General features: G+C 43.1%; 1 protein-coding gene across 6 annotated transcripts; it reads left to right on the forward strand.

Annotated features, from left to right (window-relative positions):
* The first annotated feature begins 464 nt into the window (after positions 1–464).
* Positions 465–20,427, forward strand: LOC110524541 (SLAIN family member 2). 6 transcript variants are annotated; one of them, XM_021604293.3, is made up of 10 exons: positions 468–1,235; positions 3,745–3,887; positions 13,272–13,445; positions 13,624–13,809; positions 13,950–14,312; positions 14,522–14,671; positions 17,203–17,337; positions 17,839–17,877; positions 18,341–18,554; positions 18,667–20,427. In XM_021604293.3, exons 1-10 carry the CDS (start codon positions 763–765, stop codon positions 18,734–18,736), a joined length of 1,947 nt encoding a protein of 648 aa, XP_021459968.3. In that variant the 5' UTR covers positions 468–762; the 3' UTR covers positions 18,737–20,427. The 6 variants fall into 6 exon arrangements, with proteins under 6 accessions (XP_021459972.3, XP_021459968.3, XP_021459969.3 ...); XM_021604294.3 differs by having other exon boundaries at positions 17,206–17,337; XM_021604295.3 differs by lacking the exon at positions 17,839–17,877.
* The last annotated feature ends 1,607 nt before the right edge of the window (positions 20,428–22,034 follow it).

The following is a 22,034-nucleotide window of genomic DNA, read 5'->3' on the forward strand; positions in this document are numbered from 1 at the left end:
GGTAAACAGGGAGTAGAGGAGGGGACTAATGTAGTGTTGTTGTTCGGCTGGAGACATAGCTGTGCAAACCTGCTACATACAGTAAGTATATATTTTTTATTTTAATTCTCACTGATATGAAAAATAAGTACCATATGTTTTCGAAACCCTTATAGCAAGCAATGATTATTGAAACGAGCGTCGGGGATTGGAGTTCACATGGTCCCACCGGTAAGCAGTGCTTCCAGGTGAGAATCCTTGGGATAAGGCAGAATGCCTTAATGACTTGGGTTCTGGAGAGCAAAGTAAATCTGAAATCTAGACCTTTGATAAGCAACGTGTTAGCAGAAATTAGCTGATACTTAGCAGCATTAGCTGAAACCACCATATTTTCCTTGTACTGTATTTTAGCTCACACAATACTTTCCATTCAGTACAGTGTGTGGCATTATCGATACTGTAAACCCGAGCTTGGTTACGTGCTCGTTACCGATGTTTCACGTGATGACGTAGCCTTGCCTTGCCTGTTGGTCTTTCAGAGTTGGCGACGGGAACAGCAAAAATGGCCTTAACCCTGCCAGTGTGTATGAATATTTGGAGAAGATGACGACGACGATGAGCCCAATAACTTATTTGAACACCAAAGTGTCTTCAGTAAACACCTAAATATTGCTTAGGGTGACTAACATATCGTGACCACCAGCGAAAAAGAGGAAACAAAAGACCACAAGCAGCGGCATTTTTATTTTGTGTTGCTGGTGGTGGCGCTAACCAACGTTAGCTATGGAGGATATAAACTCAAACATCAACGCGGACTTAGAGGTGCGGAAACTACAGGACTTGGTAAAGAAACTCGAACAACAAAACGAGCAGCTCCGTAGTCGGTCTTCGTCTGGAGCAGTGTCAGGGAACCATAGACCCCATAGTGCAGGATACGACTCTCGTTTATCAGCCGCCTCAGCGGCGGGGCTGGCCGGCTTCCCTGGGGTGGGGTTCGGCGGAACTGGCTATGGAGGGCTTTTGGAAAACTCCCGTTGTTTGAGTCCCAGACTGTCATATGATGGCATCAGTTTCAGGAGAGCATATGAGGGCGAGGGGGCATCGGCTGCCACCTCTTTCACTGGCACCGATTCCTATTTTACTGACGCAGGGGAAACACTGGGTTTTATGGATGAAGGGGAAACTTCTATATTGGATGAAGTAGAAATCCTCGATCTCGAAGACATGGATTGTCTTCATGAAGATCAAGACAGCTGGTGAGTGATACAACACGATTACACCATCTGTAATTCAAGTAGTTTAAGGGCTGTGCCAGAACACAACAGCACGCCCTAATGCATTTGGCTACCAGTCAACCAGTGTACCTGTGCGCCCATATATGTGGCACCTCAAAAGCCGAGCGCAGCTGTTCCAGACATTAGCTGTCTACGATGACAACCGCCTGGGAGGTAAATAATTATCGCTGAAATTACTGCATAGGAATGTACCGCATGGTCATGTTCTAAATACAATAATCGCCGGCCACAGACACTGAGGTCATCACACACACTGCAGACAGATTGTCTGTCGTTCATTGTTGATTAGTGAGTGAGTGAGGGTGGTGGTTGGAATGAAAACCAAATGGAAAGGGGATCACATGTGTGAACTGTCAAACCACCCCCTGCTCTTGTCACGTTACATACTCGTCAATGATATATTATTGGAACTTGGCATTCATTGTTCTGTGGTTGTTGCTCATGTGCTTTAATTAATCACAGCCCTTTATTATTAGGCCTTAATCATAACATTTCATTTTAGCTGTCTTGTTTATTGTCAAATTATCACCCACAAAAACTAGTAGTCATCTGTTAAGTCGACTGTATATAGTGTCTTCAGCATAAGGGATGTTCAGTTCATATGTTGGCCAGTTGCACTATTTTGGTGACATGTTAGACAATTGTCATGGTAGTGGGAAGAGAGCAGTGTGCACAGTGAAATTGAAAGTTGTTTACCCAGCCAAAGCCTATGGGGAAAGTGCAAGAGCCACAACCATGGTTACCTCCTTTGTTAGAAGGATTTCCAATTTCCACACCAGCCATAATTGTATGAAAAGAGGTTGAGAGAAAGTAATTGCCCCTATGTGATTATGACAATGTTATAGTATCCAAATTGTTTTGACAGCCAGGCCCAGCAACAGTTTCAACCACCACACTGAATGTCAGGATCATGAATTGTTTGTTGTGGGTTATAGGGTAAGGGCCTTACACAGATTCAATTTTAGAAGTGTAGCCTAATCCTTGAAATTTGAGATGTTTGATTGGATTTGTGAGGCTGCACAAATCTCACTGCTGATCCCAACTCGAGGAAATCCCTCAAACGGTTTTAGAGAGTTACAGGGACATGAGACCTCACTGTAGAGCTGATGTGAAATAAGCCCAGTTTATAAATGAGATGTAGTTTTGCTATTAGAGCCATAGTAAGCTTTAGCCTATAATGAGGACAGTCAGTGCCCAGCTCTCTTCGCCTCTCATTCTCTGAGAGATAGGCCCTTGTCTGCCATGGTACGGTTTCAGGAATGTTATTTATTGGCATATAATGGGCCTCTTGATGGTAATGGGTTGTGCTTTAGGTCAAGGATCAGAGAAGTCCAGCTATAGAAAGGAAAGTCACTAATGATGGCCAGACTGTCCGGATCAGTAGAGACTGCTGAGGGGAGGATGGCTCATTATAATGTCTGGAATGGAGGGAATGGAATGGTATCAAACACATGAAAACAATGTTTTTAATACCATTCCATTTATTCCTTTCCAGCCATTATTATGAGCCATTCATTCCAACCCTCAGCAGCCCCCACTGGTCTGGATAGTAATCGTGAATGGGCCCTGGTAACCCCTAAACACATGATCAGTGAATGCTATGTGAATGCATTGGATACAGAAATGTCTTCTACTACAGTTCAAGAAATTATATTTTCTATATTTGGATGAGGAAGAAGGAACTAGAAGTTTAGTATAGCCTCTCTGTACCAGTTCCCTATTGCCCCACTAACCCAATCCCCCCACACACACACACCTCTCCTCTGGCTGGTGATTAACACAAACACAGGATTACCCATAATACTACTAACTGAGGGTTTGCCAGTCCTGGTCATAGACTGATTCCCATAATCCTGGAATTAGCATCAGACTGGATTTGCAACGGTTTAACAACTGCACAGCACCATCCTGCTTTTAGGGTTTGATTCTAAAATACAGTTAGGATGATCCATCCATGCACGTTTACAGGATAATTAGGCTTATACGCACTATGTAAAAGCATAGCCATGTGGATCCACAGCATTATTTAGGCCTAATGACTAGAGTCGGCTCAATAGGTCTATAAATATGGTTGAACTTTGATTCTTTAAATGTTATGGTGAAAACCTCTGTGGCATACTTTTAGTTGCCTAAAGAATGTACAAAATATGTAGACTAGGCCTACATCTTTCTAATAGTAGGCCTTGGTGTTTGTGTCCAGTAGTTATGAGTGCTTTTCTCTGTGGCTGAGACAGAGCTCACAGTTGCTGACTCAGATTCCTCTTCCTGGTTGAAGCACTTTCTCTGTCAAAGTATAAGGCCTAAGTATCAGCCATAGCAGCTGTGATGTGATATAGGCCTAAGCAGGTTATAACACTCACCAAACCTGTATCATCAACCATCATGTATTAGATAAGAGGATGTCTTGTATTTTGTGTGCGATGTCCATTGATGTGTGTGTGTGTTAAATTAATGTGTTGTGTTCCTTCAGGCTGTATGAGGCGAAGCTCAACAGCCCACTGCAGAAAGCCTTGAGTCCCATTGTGTGGTGTCGCCAGGCTCTGGACAATCCCAGTCCTGACATGGAGTCAGCCAAGCGCTCCCTCATCTACAGACTGGACGTCACCATGTCAGGTACTGTCACCATGCTTCTCTACTCTCTTCTCCTTCCTCTCTCCTCTCTTCTTCTTCTCTCTCTATCTCGTCTTTTCCACACAATCATACACACATCTAGGACAAATATGTGTTTGTTTTGTCGTAGGCATATGTGCTGTATGAAAGTGTTTGCTGCATTATCATGGCCTGTATGAGTGTGTCTTTCTGTTTCCCTCTGCATATTATGAGATTATTTTTGTAACCTTTTATTTAACTAGGGAAGTCAGTTAATAACACCTTTTTATTTACGATGACGGTGTACCCCGGCCAAACCCTTAAACGGATGACCCTGGGCCAATTGTGCACCGCCCTATGGGATAATAATAGACAATCCCTTCAACCAGGATACCAAGACGCCAAATCCTCCCGGCTAAAGTGAGATGGGTTACATTTTTGGAGGTATGCTCATGTAACACCCATATTGTATTGAGCAACATTTTGCTGAAAATCACTATCCCCAAACCTGTGTGTTCTGAGTAATGATCACTGATCAGGTGGCAATAGTAGTTACGCAACACCTAAGGCTGGCACAAATATTGTATTCAACTTCATATTCAAGTAGATATAGTTTACCCAATAGCAGTTTTTCAATTTTACATGATGTGGGTAAAGTTGGTAATCATTGTATGAGCAGATCAGCACTGTCGGGAGGAGAAGTCACAGGGGGGGGTCACAGGGGTCACCAAAACTGTATTGTATTCATTATGTCCTAGTTAATTTACAAAGATGCATTACAAGCTAAAAAAATATTTAACTAAAATTACAGTTATGACAAATAATCATTACTCTCAATTCCATAATCGTTACAGCCCTAGCAACACTTCAGTCACATACCCCTAGGCGGATGGACAGACAGCATCCTCATGGGGTATCTGTCCTGTCATCCAGAGTCAACACCCGACCAGTTCCCCTCACATCCCTTCCTGTGGATTTATGTGCATCGTACACTGAAGTTAAATTCAGACTATATCAGAAGAGACTCTGGGGCTCTGGTGGGTGACAACATACTAAATGGGTATTACTATTCACAGAAGTAATGGCGAAAGGTAGAGAATCGGTGGTTGTGATATCATCATACTAGGTTAGAAGAGGATTATGTCATCCATAAAATATGGACATGACCTAATGCTTCAGTCACTGCCGTGCCCCCCCATCTCTACCTCACTCTAAGGACAAAGGGAAGTTCTACAGATCAACTACATTATTATTTAGGTGTGCGTTAGCCAGCAGAAAACAGTAGTGCAGGCTATAGGGCTGCACCTAGGGGTTCGGGAAGTGGATTCTCAATCCTTGTAACTCATGGTGATATTACTGCTGAGATTGCAAAACTATTTGTACGTTGAAGTAGTTTCCATTAGATATGTATGTTTCAACCTCTGTTGAGAAATCGTGTTTTTACCGTCAGTTTCTGTTTCAGAGCACCACAACCTACACTAACCATGGGTCTTGCGGTCTTTGTTGTCCAATCACAGAGCAGATACAAGTCACATGATCTGTTTAGCGAGCACATGATGTGCCGCAAGGCTCAACTTCTCCGCTGTTTTGGTGCCCTGGCTACCATGCTGCAAACAGCGTGAAGCAAACCGGTGCACATGCGCAGATACTGTGTGAGAGCCAAGTCTTGCACCAAACTCATCTCAACCTCTGCAGTGCTGCTCGTCGCAATGTTTTTTTACCTTTAACAAGGGTTCACCCACCTGGTGACTGGGTTCTATCTGCCTATACCTGAGGGAAGAAGAGATAGACAGCTGTCAGACATGGCTGCACGTCAACCACATGACAAGCAGAGCGGGCCTAGGCGTGTACTATGCATCTTGTGTGGTTGTACTACTTTGTGGGCTCCTCAGTGACACCCTTTATGGCTGCTGGCTCCTTTCTACCACACCCCTCTCTCTTTACCATGGCGTCGTGTGAGGATTGTGTTTGTTCTGGTGAAGGAATTTGACCGAGCAGGGCATCGCGTCTGGCTCATGACTAATGTAATACACAGGTTGGTCGTAGATTTGGACCACATCATAAGATTATATTCAATGCTTTCTGGAAAATCCTTTCAGAGGTTTGAGCCTTCAATGTCCCTGTGAAATTCTGCAAAACTAGATTTTGGTCATTGTTATAACATTATACAACTGGAAGCATGGCCCAGAAAGGGACTATACTGCCAGTACCAGACCTGTAATGCTGGGCTATATTCAGAATGTAGCCCATGTAGAACTGTGCTTTGAAAACTGTCCACAGATTCCATCCAGTTCTTCTCTACAGCAGAAAGTCAGTCCCTAACCCCAGGCTGATAGCTGGCCTATCCAGCCATGCTCGCCCTAACATGTAGTTACAATTTCAGTACTTAAATTATAATGGATTGGATATCCCCGCCTTCTCTAGGTCATGTTCTTTCATGACCTAGAGTTCACTTGTTAATCTCTCTCCCCTGATTTTTGTTTTTCTTTCTCTCCCTGAGCCACACAATTATGTTGCCTGCTCCTCATGTGAAATGCTAAGAGCTACACTATGTGGACACCTGCTCTTCGAACATTCCAAAATCATGGGCATTAATATGGAGTAAAAAATATATCACTAGCCACTTTAAACAATGCTACTTAATATAATGTTTATAATGTTTACATACCCTACATTACTCATCTCATATGTATATGTATATACTGTACTCTATATCATCTACTGCATATTTATGTAATACATGTATCACTAGCCACTTTAAACTATGCCACTTTGTTTACATACCCTACATTACTCATCTCATATGTATATACTGCACTCTATACCATCTACTCCATCTTGCCTATGCCGTTCTGTACCATCACTCATTCATATATCTTTATGTACATATTCTTTATCCATTTACACTTGTGTGTGTATAAGGTATTCGTTTTGGAATTGTTAGGTTAGATTACTCGTTGGTTATTACTGCATTGTCGGAACTAGAAGCACAAGCATTTCGCTACACTCGCATTAACATCTGCTAACCATGTGTATGTGACAAATACATTTGATTTGATTTTGAGTTGATTCCCCACTTTGCTGCTGTAACAGCCTCCACTCTTCTATGAAGGCTTTCCTCTAGGTGTTGGATCATTGCTGCGGGGACTTGCTTCCATTCAGCCACAAGAGCATTAATGAGGTCGGTTAATAATGTTGGGCGATTAGGCCTCGCTCACAGTTGCCTTTCCAATTCATCCCAAAGGTGTTCGATGGGGATGAGGTGGGGGCTCTGTGCAGGCCGGTCAAGTTCTTCCACACCAATCTCGACAAACCATTTCTGTATGGACCTTGCTTTGTGCACAGGAGCATTGTCATGCTGAAACAGGCGGGCCTTCCCCAAACTGTTGCCACAAAGTGTTGGAAGCACAGAATCGTCTATAATATCATCATTATATGCTGTAGTGTTAAGATTTCCCTTCACTGGAACTAAGGGACCTAGCCTGAACCATGAAAAACAGCCCCTCATCCACCAAACTTTACAGTTGGCACTGCTTTCGGGCAGGTAGCGGTCTCCTGGCATCCGCCAAACCCAGATTAGTCCTTTGGACGGTCAGATGGTAAAGCATGCTTCATCACTGCAGAGAACTTGTTTCCACTGCTCGAGAGTCCAAAGGCGGCGAGCTTTACACCACTCCAACCGACGCTTGGCATTGCGCATGGTAATCTTAGTCTTGTGTGCGGCTGCTCGGCCATGGAAACCCATTTCATGAAGCTCCCAACTAACAGTTATTGTGCTGCCGTTGCTTCCAGGGGCAGTTTGGAACTCGGTAGTGAGTGTTGCAACTGAGGACAGACGATTTGCGCTACGCACTTCAGCTCTCGGTAGTCCTGTGACCATGTGTGTCCTACCACTTTGCGGCTGAGCCGTTGTTGCTCCTATATGTTTCCACTTCACAATTACAGTTGACCGGGGCAGATGTAGCAGGGCAGAAATTTGACGAACTGACTTGTTGGAAAGGTGGCATCACTATGATGCTATTCAGTACGGGTCATTCTACTGACAATGTTTCTCTATGGAGATTGCATGGCTGTGTGTTCGATTTTATCAGCAACAGGTGTGGCTTAAATAGCCAACTCCACTCATTTGAATGGTTGTCCACCTACTTTTAGCCATGTAGTGTAGCTATCCCAGTCCGTCTCAAGAACATTTTATTTTTCACTTTGTATTGTTTACATTTCCTTTGTCTAGCTTAGCTGTTTAATTAGACCAAACAATCCTTTTTTCTGTTGGTTACAGACGTTATGCTGTCTAAGCTAATTCCACTGGAAACTGGAGGTTCTGCAGTCAAACCATCAGCTGGGAAAGAGCTTTTATTACTGCTAGTCTCTTGGCAAAGATGAATGGAAATAGTGGTTATTAGGGCTGGGACCTCACCATACTTAGGTACCAATTGCTATTCAATGTTCCAAACATGTTACCCACCATGTGTCTATTGCAGAGGGACAAGAGAGAGCCATAAAAAAATGTGTTTTGATCAGTCAGGGAAATGAAAGTGTTGAAAACAAATTGGCTCCCAATTTAAAAAGATGAAGAACAATCTATGAAGGAAAAATAGACTTTTGGGGCAAGTACAGCCAACTAGCGCAAAAATAATATTGTCAAAACTATACGATATATCGCGATATGTAACTAGCGACACCCCACCCAATATTCAGAGATGGAAACCTTCTGTGAGAATTAACGGGAATATATGGGAATTAATATTAATACCATTTAAATGTAGATGTTTTTTGCATTGGATATTTTTACCATATCATATGGAGACAGAAACATAAACCTTTTACCTTATCATAAGTAGACATGATTACAAATGATTAAATCCTTCCAATAGAAATGTAAAATTAACTTGAATTAAATGAGTTGACTCTTCACATGGGATGATTTCACTGAACAACAAAGGAAAGGGAATATTTAATGATCCAACGCATCTCCCAAAAACATTTTCAACGTAAAATGATAGTCTAGAAACTAAAGCTTTGGTTGTCTTCCTCTCAGGCTTCCATGTCTTCTCCCTGGACCTTCTCAATATCCTCCTCTTGATCATCAGATTCTGAGGCCTCATCTTCACTGACACTTTCCAACCTTGTTGAGGATGAGAAAAAGCCTCAGATTTGCCCAGATGGCCACCAATTTTTCAACCCTTGTATTGGTCAGCCTGTTGTGTTCTTTGGTGTGTGTCTTCCCCCAAACAAGGACCAGTTGCACTCTGAGGCAGCTGATGTTGGTGGGATTTAGAGTATGATGGAGGCAACAGGGGAAAGAGCCTCAGATCCACAAAGTCCCTTCCACCAGGTGGCTGATGAGATGTGTTGGCACGACTGCCATATTGCATCTCCATCCCAAAGCCCTTGCTTGGAAGTGTACTTCGCCAGACTGCCAAGAACCTTGCCCTCTTCCAGGCCAAGGTGGTGAGACACGGTAGTGATGACACCATAGGCCTTGTTGATCTCTGCACCAGACAGGATACTCTTGCCAGCATACTTGGGGTCCAACATGTACGCTGCAGCGTGTATGGGCTTCAAGCAGAAGTCTTCACGCTTTTTGATGTATTTCAGAACTGCAGTTTCCTCTGCTTGGAGCAACAGGGAAGTGGGCAGGGCAGTACGGATTTCTTCTCTTACATCTGCAAACAGAGTCTAAACATCAGACAGGATGGCATTGTCTCCCTCAATCCATGCAATGGCTACTGCTATAGGTTTCAGGCTGCTTACCACTCTCTCCTAAAATACATAATCCAGGAGGATCCTCTTGATGGGGCTGTCCATATCGGCAGACTGTGATATGGCCATTTTTTTTGGAGACACTCCTTCCCCTCCCCAACGGGTGTTGCTGGGCAGCTTCAATGTGGTACTCTTATTCTTCTCACTTTGCTTGGTGAGGTAGATTGCTGCTATAACTTGATGACCCTTCACATACCTAATCATTTCCTTGGCTCTCTTGTAGAGTGTATCCATTGTTTTCAATGCCATGATGTCCTTGAGGAGCAGATTCAATGCATGAGCAGCATCGCCAATGGGTGTGATGTGAGGGTAGGACTCCTCCACTTTAGACCAAGCGGCCTTCATGTTCGCAGTATTGTTTGTCACCAGTGCAAATACCTTCTGTGATCCAAGGTCATTGATGACTGCCTTCAGCTCATCTGCAATGTAGAGACCGGTGTGTCTGTTGTCCCTTGTGTCTGTGCTCTTGTAGAATACAGGTTGAGGGGTGGCGATGTAGTTAATTATTCCTTGCCCACGAACATTCAACCACCCATCAGAGATCATTGCAATACAGTCTACCTTCTCCATGATTTGTTTGACCTTAACTTGAACTCTGTTGAACTCTGCATCCAGCAAATGAGTAGATAAAGCATGTCTGGTTGGAGGGGTGTATGCTGGGCAAAGAACATAGCAGTACAATAGTCATTTACCACATTAACAATGTCTACACTGTATTTCGGATCAATTTGATGTTGTTTTAATGGACAAAAAATTAGCTTTTCTTTCAAAAACAAGGCCATTTCTAAGTGACCCCAAGGTTCTGAACGGTAGTGTATGATTTGGCACAGTATTTGCAAATGTACACAGCTTTTTCTTCTACATTCGCTGCAGTGAAATGTCTCCACACATCAGATAGTGCCCGTGGCATTTTCCTGTAAACATGAGGAAATAAATGTGTAAAATATATATATATATGTTTTTTTTTACACATTTATTTCCTAATATATAAGTCTGTGTGTGTGTGTGTGTATGTATGTATGTATGTATGTATATATATATATATATATATATATATATATATATATATATATATATATATATATATATATATATATATATATATATATATATATATATATATATATATATATATATATATACATACACACACACACACACACACACACACACACACACACACACACACACACAAAATTCCATGTGCAGGGTCAAGTAAGTTAAAACCGACATGGTAGCAAAAACTTAACTAGCAGAAATCGTTAGTTAGAAAGTTAGAAATGATTTAAACACATTTCGGTGTAGGCTACTATTTACTAGTTAACAAATGTCATATAAAATGTATTCACCCCACCCAGTATTGTAATCAAAACTTACCAGAAGGCATGTAGTCCTTGGCTCAGACAGTATAATAGTGTGGGCTCAATAACATCTCATTAGTGTGCAAGATCTTGAGAATCAGCTTTACATGTGATGGAAGAATGCACTGTGCATGCAGGGGGTTGCAATTCCATTGAATTGGGGATAGTTTAACCAAAATATGCCACAAGACCTAGAATTGCCTTACGTGTATCCCACAAAAAAAGCAAACCTTTTTAAAATTAATTTAAGCAAAATACCCGGGCTTAACTTCCCATGGAAAAATTCTGGAAATTTACCGGAAAATTTGACCCTTTGCAACCCTACTCCTGAATAGCTTTCCTGCATTTCCTCAACTTCGTAGTGTTACGGGATGGTTTTAGCATGGAGGGAGCAAGTGTTAAATGTTGAGTAAGCACCTCTGTATGATAGGTATATAAATGTTAACCATTATTTAGGTTTCTGGGATTATTTTAATATTTTTTTTTAACATGGTTTGTTTTAGGACAACACTATTTTAATTTGTCCCAGTGCTGCAGATCCCTGCTGAGAGGGAGCCAGCAGTCTGACTGTCTGTTACTCCTACTGATTTACTGTTCCATCTAATCACCTCCTAGCCCTTAACTCATTCACCCCTGGCTAGCCTGGCACCATTGGATACATGGGGAACAGCTCTGAATGCACCCTCGGAAACTCTGTCCTTTCCTTGTGGTTTTTAACTGCAGTAATCTCCCCATTGGGACCACCAGAGGTTGACCTCAACAATGTGTTGCCAGGGGTTGTTTTCTGGGTCACAGATGACACAGACCCATGGAGGTGCAACTCAGAGGCTGGTAGCTCACTGTGTTGGATCTCTGTCTGCTCTCTCGGAGTGTGAGGACCTATATCCTGTAGGCCTATAGGTATACTGTTGATCATCCCATAACACAACATATCTCAGCTATAACTAGCTCTGTCAGCACTAAGAGTTTGGACATAATCTGAACTACAGACACGTTTGTCTCTGGTGAGGTCACTGTTTTAGATATGTTAGACACTTATCATGAGCTTATCTGCGAATCCACAGAGGACAAAGTGACCAAGAAGTGTGTAAGAAGAGTACTTGTGTCCCTGGTTAAGGCCTAAGTGTGCAGGTGGTTCTGTGGTAGTGTCATGCTGTGATCCTAGTATTCCTCAGTGGCTGATCTCTAAGGAAGTGAGTGAGTGAGTTGAGTGGACATGTTATTTTGAGAGGGTAGGCGGGAGAGAATGTGTTGTTTCTTCTATGTTGCGCTGCATGTGCTCACTGCTCATTGTTTGTTTGTCTGCATTGTAAGTGTTTTTGATAACCTGCCCAGGGACTGTGATTGAAAATCAACCGGCTGGCTAAAACCGGCACTTTTACTGAAACGTTGATTAATGTGCACTGTCCCTGTAACAATAAACTCAAACAGAAAGGAGAGCGAGTTGATCATTAAAGGCTACTTTCCAGTCACCACCCAGCTGTGTAAACGCATCTAGACAGGGGAAGAAGGGAGAGAGAGTGATGAGCAAACGAGTGGCCCTGGAGATTGGAGTGTATGCAGCACTGCGGGCTGAGCCGAGTGGGGCTGCAGTACAACAGTCAACAGTAATGGCTATTGGCTAATGCATTGTATCTCTGTCAGAGCAGCCAGCCAGGCCTGGTCTAATGACTCAGCTAAGGGAGGGTCCATGGTGAGCCTGCCTCCATGGGACTGACTAACTGACTGGGTGTATAGAGTCTCTGTGGAGAGCTGGATAGATATCACAGTGCTGCTCTCACTGTGTACTACTGAGTGAATAGACCGTATTGTTAACTCTTTCTCCAGTCCGTCATAAAGACGCCCACGCCTGCCATGTGTTTTAAGTGACTCTAAAATGTGCACCACTGTCAACACACTACAGAGGAGAGGACTCAGAGAGAACTTGTGTGTGCCAGTGTACTATGTACTGGTCACATTTAGTGTTTGTGTCAGTGGTTGGTATAATGCAGCTTGTGAGGGGGCAACCGGTAATGCCTGCAATGACTTCCCATATTATCGCAGTGAATGACTGGTTATTACGATGTAGCTTGATGGCTGTACAACAGGACCTTATGTGATGAAGATATAGGCTTTATCACAGTATGTTTATGGCAATTCTTCTTTATGTATTATTTGTATTGTATTTGTGAGACATTCTAATGCACTGTTGGTGCTAGTAACATAAGCATTTTCCTGCACCAGCCATAACATCTGAAAATAGGAGTACATGACCAATAAACTTTGACTTGAATTCTCTCCACAGCAAACAAGCGTAGGAGCCTGTATGGATGTCCCTACAGTCCCCAGGTTAACTACGGAAGCCCATACTGCACAAACACAGCTAACAGCCCCTACAGCAGTGGCTTCAACTCCCCCTCCTCCACCCCCAGCAGGGTGCCCATCGTCAGACAGCAGCTGATGCCCCCCGTCAACCAGGGTACTGTACACTAGCATATAAAGCCTGTCTTTAACTCTCCTTCCGTGGCCCTCTCTCTTGTTCTTTATGTTAAAACATACGCTTTAGTTGACAGCTTGGTTTAGACCTACACGTGTGTGTGTGTGTGTGTGTGTGTGTGTTGGACCAGTATAAACACCTAATGTGTGTGTCCCAGCAGCTCACCAGCAGCAGCGTGGTGGCTCAGTAGAGAGCGAAAGGAACCCCCCAGCGGTCAGCCCTCAGTCTTCAATAGACAGTGAGCTGAGCACCTCAGAGATGGACGAGGACTCTGTAGGATCCTCCACCACATACAAGCTCAACGACGTCACTGATGTACAAATCCTGGCTCGCATGCAGGAGGAGAGTACGTACCATCTTCTAACTCTGTCTGTTTGTCTGGGAAAAACATTTACCCCCCAGTCAGTGATGCGGTGTGTTTAAACTGTCTTTCTCAGTACACACTACAAGCGGTGTATGTCTAACCGTCTGTGTGTGTGTTTCCAGGTCTTCGGCAGGACTATGCTGCCACAGCGTCCAGACGGAGCTCTGGTTCGTCCTGCCACTCTCTGAGACGCAGCACCTTCAGTGACCAGGAACTGGACGCCCACAGTCTAGAGGACGATGAGGAGGCTGTACACCCCGCCTTCCACATCCCCTCAAACCGCTTTTCCCCCTCCCCCAGACACTCCCCTCACGCCTCCCCCAGAAACTCTCCCCGCTCCCGTTCCCCCGCACGCTCCCTGGAGTACAGCCACCCCCACAGCCGAGGCTCCCCGCAGCCAATCATCAGCCGGCTGCAGGCACCACGTCACTCCCTGCAAAGCCACACCCCCCAAGACCTGCAGACCAACGTGGTGAAGAACGAAGGTAAGGAGACGCTGGCTCACTACACCTCAGGACTACCTCTAGATGGGAAATGGTTTTGTTCATAGTTATCTGAAGGACAAATTATGTGATTAAATTATATAGTCTGATTCAAATTAGGACCACTGCTGGTCAAAGGTCATGTGTAATTCTGGGCCAATGTGTAGTTGTTCAGTCCTGTTTTCAGTTTTCCTTTGTTGTGTTGTTTGTAGAAAAGCTGAGGCGGAGTCTTCCTAACCTGACCCGCTCCAACGTGGCACAGCAGGGCCCAGAGCCCGTCAAGAACAGCAGGAGCTTTGAGTCCAACCTGCAAGTGCCAAACGGAGGCTCACCCAGACACCAGGCAGTCAGTCAGTCTGCCAGTGAGTACTACACACACACACACACAATGTTTATCATATCGCGTGTTCACTCAGTAATAGCAATCTGAGACAGTCTGTCATTTTCATATTATTCTCTCTTGTGTATTGACATAACATTTTTGTTTCTCAACATCACAAATGTTATGAAAGGAATAATGTGTAGTGTTATAGTTTTGTGATGTAGCTAGTCAGTGTGTGAGTGGGTATACCATACATCCCTCTCAGGCTCCCCCTTATTAAACCTCTATTGCTTTGTACTGTCTTGGCTTTGATGGTTTGTGGATTCTCTCTCCTTTTGATTAATTTCACTATTTGAATAATTTCTCCTTCTGTGCATTCTTCTCCTTTTTATCCAAATCAATTATAATGCAGATTTAAAAGTAGATTATTGTGAGGATTTAGAATGCAGAGAGAACTGAGTATGATTTCGCCACCAACTGAATTATCATAGTTAAAATCTCTTACTGTCTAATCACACCCACTCAAGGGTTTTTCTTTATTTTGAATGTTTTCTACATTGTAGAATAATAGTGAAGACATCAAAACTATTAAATAACATATGGATTCATGTAGTAACCAAAAGTGTTAAACAAATCAAAATATATTTTATATTTGAGATTCTTCAAAGCAGCCACCCTTTGCCTTGATGACAGCTTTGCACACTCTTGGCATTCTCTCAACCAGCTTCACCTGGAATGCTTTTCCAACAGTCTTGAAAGAGTTCACATATGCTGAGCCCTTGTTGACTGCTTTTACTTCACTCTGCGTTCCAACTCATCCCAAACCATCTCAAGTGGGTTGAGGTTGGGTGATTGTGGAGGACAGGTCATCTGATGCAGCACTCATCACTCTCCTTGGTCAAATAGCCCTTACACAGCCTGGAGGTGTGTGTTGGGTCATTGTCCTGTTGAAAAACAAATGATAGTCCCACTAAGCGCTAACTAGATGGTTGGCGTATCGCTGCAGAATGCTGTGGTAGCCATGCTGGTTAAGTGTGGCTTGAATTCTAAATAAATCACAGACTGTTTCACTGCAAAGCACCATCACACCATCTCCTCCTCCATGCTTCACGGTGGGAACCACACATGCGGAGATCATCCATTCACATACTCTGCGTCTAACAAAGACACGGAGGTTGGAATCAAAAATCTCACATTTGGACTCATCAAACCAAAGGACAGATTGTCACTGGTCTAATGTCCATTGCTCATGTTTCTTGGCCCAAGCAAGTTTCTTCTTATTATTGGTGTCCTTTAGTAGTGAGTTCTTTGCAGGAATTTGACCATGAAGGCCTGATTCACAGTCTCCTCTGAACAGTTGATGTTGAGATGTGTCTGTTACTTGAAGTGTGTAATTTCTGAGGCTGGTAACTCTAATGAAGTTATCCTCTGCAGCAGAGGTAACTCTGGGTCTTCCTTTCCTGTGGCGGTCCTCATGAGAGCCAGTTTCATCATAACGCTTGATGGTTTTTAAAACTGCACTTGAAGAAACGTTTAAAGTTCTTGAAAATTTCAAGACCTTCATGTCTTAAAGTAATGATGGACTGTCATTTCTCTTTGCTTATTTGAGCTGTTCTTGTCATAATATGGACTAGATCTTTTACCAAATAGGGCTATCTTCTGTATACCACCCCTACCTTGTCACAACACAACTGATTGGCTCAAATGCATTAAGAAGGAAAGAAATTCCACCAATTAACTTTTAATAAGGCACACCTGTTAATTGAAATGCATTCCAGGTGCACCCCAATGCACCTCATGATGCTGGTTGAGAGAATGCCAAGATTGTGCAAAGCTGTCATCAAAGCAAAGGGTGGCTATTTGAAGAATCTCAAATATATTTTGATTTGTTTAACACTTTTTTGGTTACTACATGATTCCATTTGTGTCATTTCATAGTTTGTCTTCACTATTATTCTACAATGTAGAAAATGGTAAAAAATAAAGAAAAACTCTTGAATGAGTAGGTGTGTCCAAACTTTTGACTTGTACTATACGTGCAATATACATATGTTCTGTACTATCCTGGACTATATCACTGTTGTATTGTTTTGCTCTTGACACTGGCTGATAATAGGGGTCATCTCCTTTACCTTTCAGGGCTTCTTCTGGGTGTGGTGTGCATTGACATCACTATCCCTGCCTCTCTCTATCTGACTGCAGAGCATGTGCTGCCTTTCACCCACCCCTCTCTTTCTGCCGAGGCACTGGCTGTGGTTTGGCCTAGTGTTGGCCCAGCTTGACTTCAGTACTTTACCCCTGGCAATCTCTCTGGACTGTGAATGTCTGGCTGCAGCACCCCCTAGTTTTTCAGGCTGCTATTACACCTTTGCCTGAGAATGATACTCACTAAGCCAGGCTTGGCTGGTTTTTACAATGGCTGACCTGCCTCACTGACACACCCCTCCATCCTCTTCGGCTGCCTGGCTCAACTCTATAATCTCCTTTCCCTGGTCCAGTAACCATAACAGTACAGCAGGCCAGAGTAAGGGCTGACTCTCTCTCCCCAACTGTCATCTCCATTTCTCCCAGTAGCCCAGCACTCCTCCACTCCACTCCACTCCCGGTACTCGACTCCCCCTCGCTCCTCCCAAACAGGAATTCCCCCTCGATCCTTACAGTCCCCGAAACCCAAACAGCACCTCCAAAGCCCTTCTTCTCTGCGAGGTAAAAGCCTGCCAGTGCCTGGGATCATTCACCTTACGAGTTAAAGTTCCTACATACTCACACATCCTCAGTAATACACACAACCACATTCTTTACCAAACGTAAATCATTTAGTGTTTTACTGTGACTGGTTGGCTGTGTGCCTGCCTGTGTGACGTACCTGCATGCACTCAACCAAATATAAAGTGCCAGAAAATGTGCCAGCCAAGTAATTGTTTTCTAGGATGGTCAGGGTAGGCAGCTCCTGGTTGGCAGTGTGGTCTTGAAAGTTTGAGTGTCTCCATGGTGTTGCTGGGTCTTGTCTGGAACAGAACTCTTATCTCCCCTACTGGTGATGGGGAGAACCTGCTGAGAAACCCTGTGGTTCTGGAATGGCTTTGGGCTCACAGACCTCAAGGCTGTTTCTTAGTCCAGAGATATTTTTCCATCCATGTCATCTATTGCACTTTCTCCTGCTGTTTTGAATGAAGTCAAATCTCTCCTATCTTCATCTTTGTTTAGTCCATCTTTCCTGTTGCTTTGGAGAAGAAGGTGATTTCAGTGAGTATTCACTGATCATGCTCCCAACTTTTATATACTGTGTTTGTGGTTTCATGGTGTGTTAATGTTGTGGTATTATCTGTGCCCTCCCTATCGCTGGAGGGCATGTGTGCCTCATCCATCCTACACATCAACTATTATAGTGGTTCTTTGTAGTCTGTGTAAATACTTAATACAAGGCCTCTTATCTTCATTCATTGTTTCCTTTTCCTTGGTTTCATGGGTCTTGTAATTTAATGCAAAATTCCGTTATCAAATTATTTAAAGAATTATTCTGAATACATATTAGGTAATAGTCTACACGTTATTTCTCATACGTGCCTCTGATCATTGTTGTTAATTGCTCAGTGGTGAAACACTGAGAATGATGTAGATCTCTGTTGTGTGTATAGTGAAGTGTCATCCTCTATTCCATCTGTTCATAATATAGTGTACTGTACTGACCCGTCTCTTGCTCGTCCAGTCCCTTCTCCCAGTAAGCTGCGAACCCCGGCCACTCCGTCTCCCCTGGCCCTGAGGCAACCTGTGAAGGCCACGTCTACCCCTGGCTCTGGAGCCTCCACCCCCACACGCTCCCTAGGCCCAGCACGCAGCGGCCTGCCCCGGCCCAGTGCAGGAGTGGGGGGGGGAGGTGGCATCCCCGTGCCTCGCAGCAAACTGGCCCAGCCAGTACGCAGGTAGGTACACACATTACAAACAGCTTCAAGGCAAGTATAGTTATCAGACCTTTTTAGTCTTGCCTAATGCCTCACAGAACTAATCTGTTTCTCTGGTTCTTCTCTTCCTCAGGTCTCTACCTGCCCCTCGGACCTACAATGGTGGACGAGAAGGAGATAACTGGAGGGAGGGTTGCTACTGAGGCTGGCCTGGTCAGCAGGAGGCACTGTGTGGCCCTCTGATCAGCACAGAGGCAGACCAACATTACAATGCGGCACTTTATCAACCAAGATTACTTTTACCATGAATTAAGGAATAAACTATAACAAAGACAAAGTCAAATTCGTCTTTCGTCTTACTATCATGAGGAACATGATCTGAACAGCTGAAGCAACATGGTGTGTGTCTGTGTGGAGAGGATCTAAAGGGGCCAGGCAGGGCTGGGAGGCGGAAGCCTAGAGAGAATGCCAAAGAAAACAGCTGAGCTCCAGCATCCCGGTGCCACCAGAGGGCACTCTCATCTGCCTCAGTGTGTCTGTTCAGCAATCAGTCAATAAGTCTTCACAAAATGCTTCTCTCCGTCTATTTTTTCACCTCCCTCAGGTTGAAGTGTTTGTACAAATTTCTCTTTTTGCAGTCTGTTCTCAACAGATGCCTTTGTCAGAGATCTCTATGATGATGCTGTGCAGGTAAAATGTTCCCTTAATGTTAAAGAATTGTGAACATTTTGCGAAGTTTTGTCAAATCATAGTTTTTTCCTCTTGTGAATGAACTAGAATGTATTGAAATGTTTGACATTATTTATTCAAATCATTATTTAAAGAGTTCATTTTCCAAATATCCATATTCAGTATTTGTTTTCTATTGATTTGAATATATTTTTAAAAGATTCAAAACCTCTACTGCAAAGCTAATTCTCCAAAGTATTTTTTAGATGGTTTCATAACAGGACATTTGAGTGTTGATGTTTTTATGTTGATAACACAGGTGACTGGTAGAAACAGGCCAAAGCCCCATCCCAGACCTAATCATAACTATGGTTTTAACCTGTATCGACTATCACATCTGTTTCAGGGCTGGCTAGTGATGTTGAGCTGCGCCAGTCAATGGCAGTAGTCACAATCTCAATCCAGATCTACTTCTGGTTTGGTTAGTTAATTCTATCGCTTTCCACCATTAGATTAATATGCCATTGCAACATCCAGACAATATAGTCAGAGATATGTAATCCCAGTAAAATATATCAAATCCAACCCTTGTAGCCATGAGACCTGAGCATGCAGCAAAGGCTTGATGTAGTTCATTTAAAACCTGCAACAATATTGTCAGTGTATGTTATGTCAAGACGGAATAAATGATCCTAATATCTTAAAATTATAATGGAAAAGTTCAATAGGTTAGTGGCCATTGCCACTTGTGCTTTAAAATAAATCAGGAGTGCTGAGATTCATAGGGATGGTATTAGTGTGCCAGAAATGAATGAACTAGTGCCTATTACTTTCAAGTTGAATGTGCTTTTTATCTGTTCATCGTGCCACTGTCATGGTTTGCCAATATCATCTGTCTTTGTATTTCTGCTTGATTTTGTTTGGGCTAATATACTTTTAATTTTGTAATTGTATCAACAACACATTTATACTTGCTTTTGGAAAAAGTATATGCGCCTTGATATTTATAACTAATTACTCTCATTCTTTAAATGAAACTATTTAAGAGTGAGGTGCCTCTGTATGTCAAGGTTTGGATTTAGTGGAACGCTTGGGCTATTTTTGCGAATACATCCCACACCATTTTGTGTGATTTGTTTTTTCATAATAATTTTTTTTTATCCACCTACATGACATTCAGTTTCCCTGTGTAAACTCACATTTCAAGTAAAAAAAGTTGAACTGTTCTTGTCTATTGTGTCATGACGAATAGGGCCATTTCATTCAAACTCTTGTCAATTCAGGGCATTCATTGAAATGAAATCCATAAAAAGAAAGACTGGAGCTTTACTGGCAATGTTCCAAGTCTTCCATAGTGTTTCAGTTCATTTCCTGCTCCTGACGGGTCCTGCATTGATGTACCATATCAATATATGCGTAAAAGATGCTGCTTTCTCATTGATGTGTGATTTATCAGCTGTTGTGGCAACAAATAATCCATTATCCCCCCTCATAAGGCATCTCGTTGCTTTACCAATCCATTAGGCTTGGGGAGAAAGTGCTCCTGTCTGGATTTTAGGGATTGATTTGGCCTGGAAAGCTGTCATTTAGGGCCCGATTCAGATGTACGCCTTTCTTAAGCACGTCTCAGTAGTTGGTATTCAGACTTAGCTTATGCATGTGCTTTGCAGGTGTGGTTCCCTTGGAGTTTACCATGTCCGGAAATGAATTCACCATTTTCTGTATTCGGAGTTCACTCAAACATTTTAAGCGTTGTTTTACTATTGACAGTTTCAACTGATTTCAGGATTGTATCTCAATTTGCTCTCCTTAAATATGTGATTTATTTCAGTCTCTGAATTGTTTAATCAAACTTTTCACTGCCAGGGCATAAAAACTACAATCCATCTCCTGAAATAGCCCAGCACTAGGCTCGAGCTTTTTCCCTGGCTAAACTAGCTGGCAAGCTGGAGTACGCTAATTTTCCTCCTCCTCTTCACCACTCTATTCCATTTTTTTTAGCGTACAAAGCTTGTTACACACCTTGCATAAGGTATGTCTGAATACCAAGTACTGAGAAGTGCATAAGAAACACATACATTACCTAAGTCTGAATCGGGCCCTAAATGACAGCTTTCCCGGTTGGAGAGGACAATCACAGACAGAAGGGATAATCCAGTCATGTCACATGGGCTATAAAGCTGAAGCATCCATTAGAACGTTCTGACCTCCAAATATGGTAGTGAGAGGGTGAAACTGGGCCAACATTCTGCCAATTTTCTCATTGATGAAACATTGATCTCCAATAAATGTTTCTGTTCCCAAATCTAGAATGTTACGAACACAGGGCTCCCGCGTTGAGCAGTGGTCTAAGGCACTGCATCTCAGTGCTAGAGGTGTCATTACAGACCCTGGTTTGATTCCAGGCTGCGTCACATCCGGCCGTGATTTGGAGTCCCATAGGGCGGCGCACAGCGTCATCCGGGTTTGGCCTGGGTAGGCCGTCATTGTAAATAATAATTTGTTCTTCACTGACTTGCCTAGTTAAATTAATAAAATGCACTATGTTTTATAGACTTGATGCTTTTCCAAAGTGTTTTTGTATTGTTAAGGAATGCAAGGTCAAATTGAGTTTGTGCACACGCGCACTTCCCAGAGGAGGTGTTCGCTAGAGGAAATATGCAAATACACACTACAACGCACCAATAGAATCTCGCTAGCTCGTGCTTGGCTTTGCCCACCTCCTTGCTTGTTCTGCCCACTATGCTTCATTTGCGCCCATTGTAAAGGAAACAGATGAACTCTCTTGGGTTTGTTCAAAATATCTTTGGGACCATCCAGAGTCCATCAAAG

This window comes from Oncorhynchus mykiss, chromosome 5 (assembly GCF_057628025.1).
Source record: "Oncorhynchus mykiss isolate SJ-2025 chromosome 5, ASM5762802v1, whole genome shotgun sequence".
NCBI lineage: Eukaryota > Metazoa > Chordata > Actinopteri > Salmoniformes > Salmonidae > Oncorhynchus > Oncorhynchus mykiss.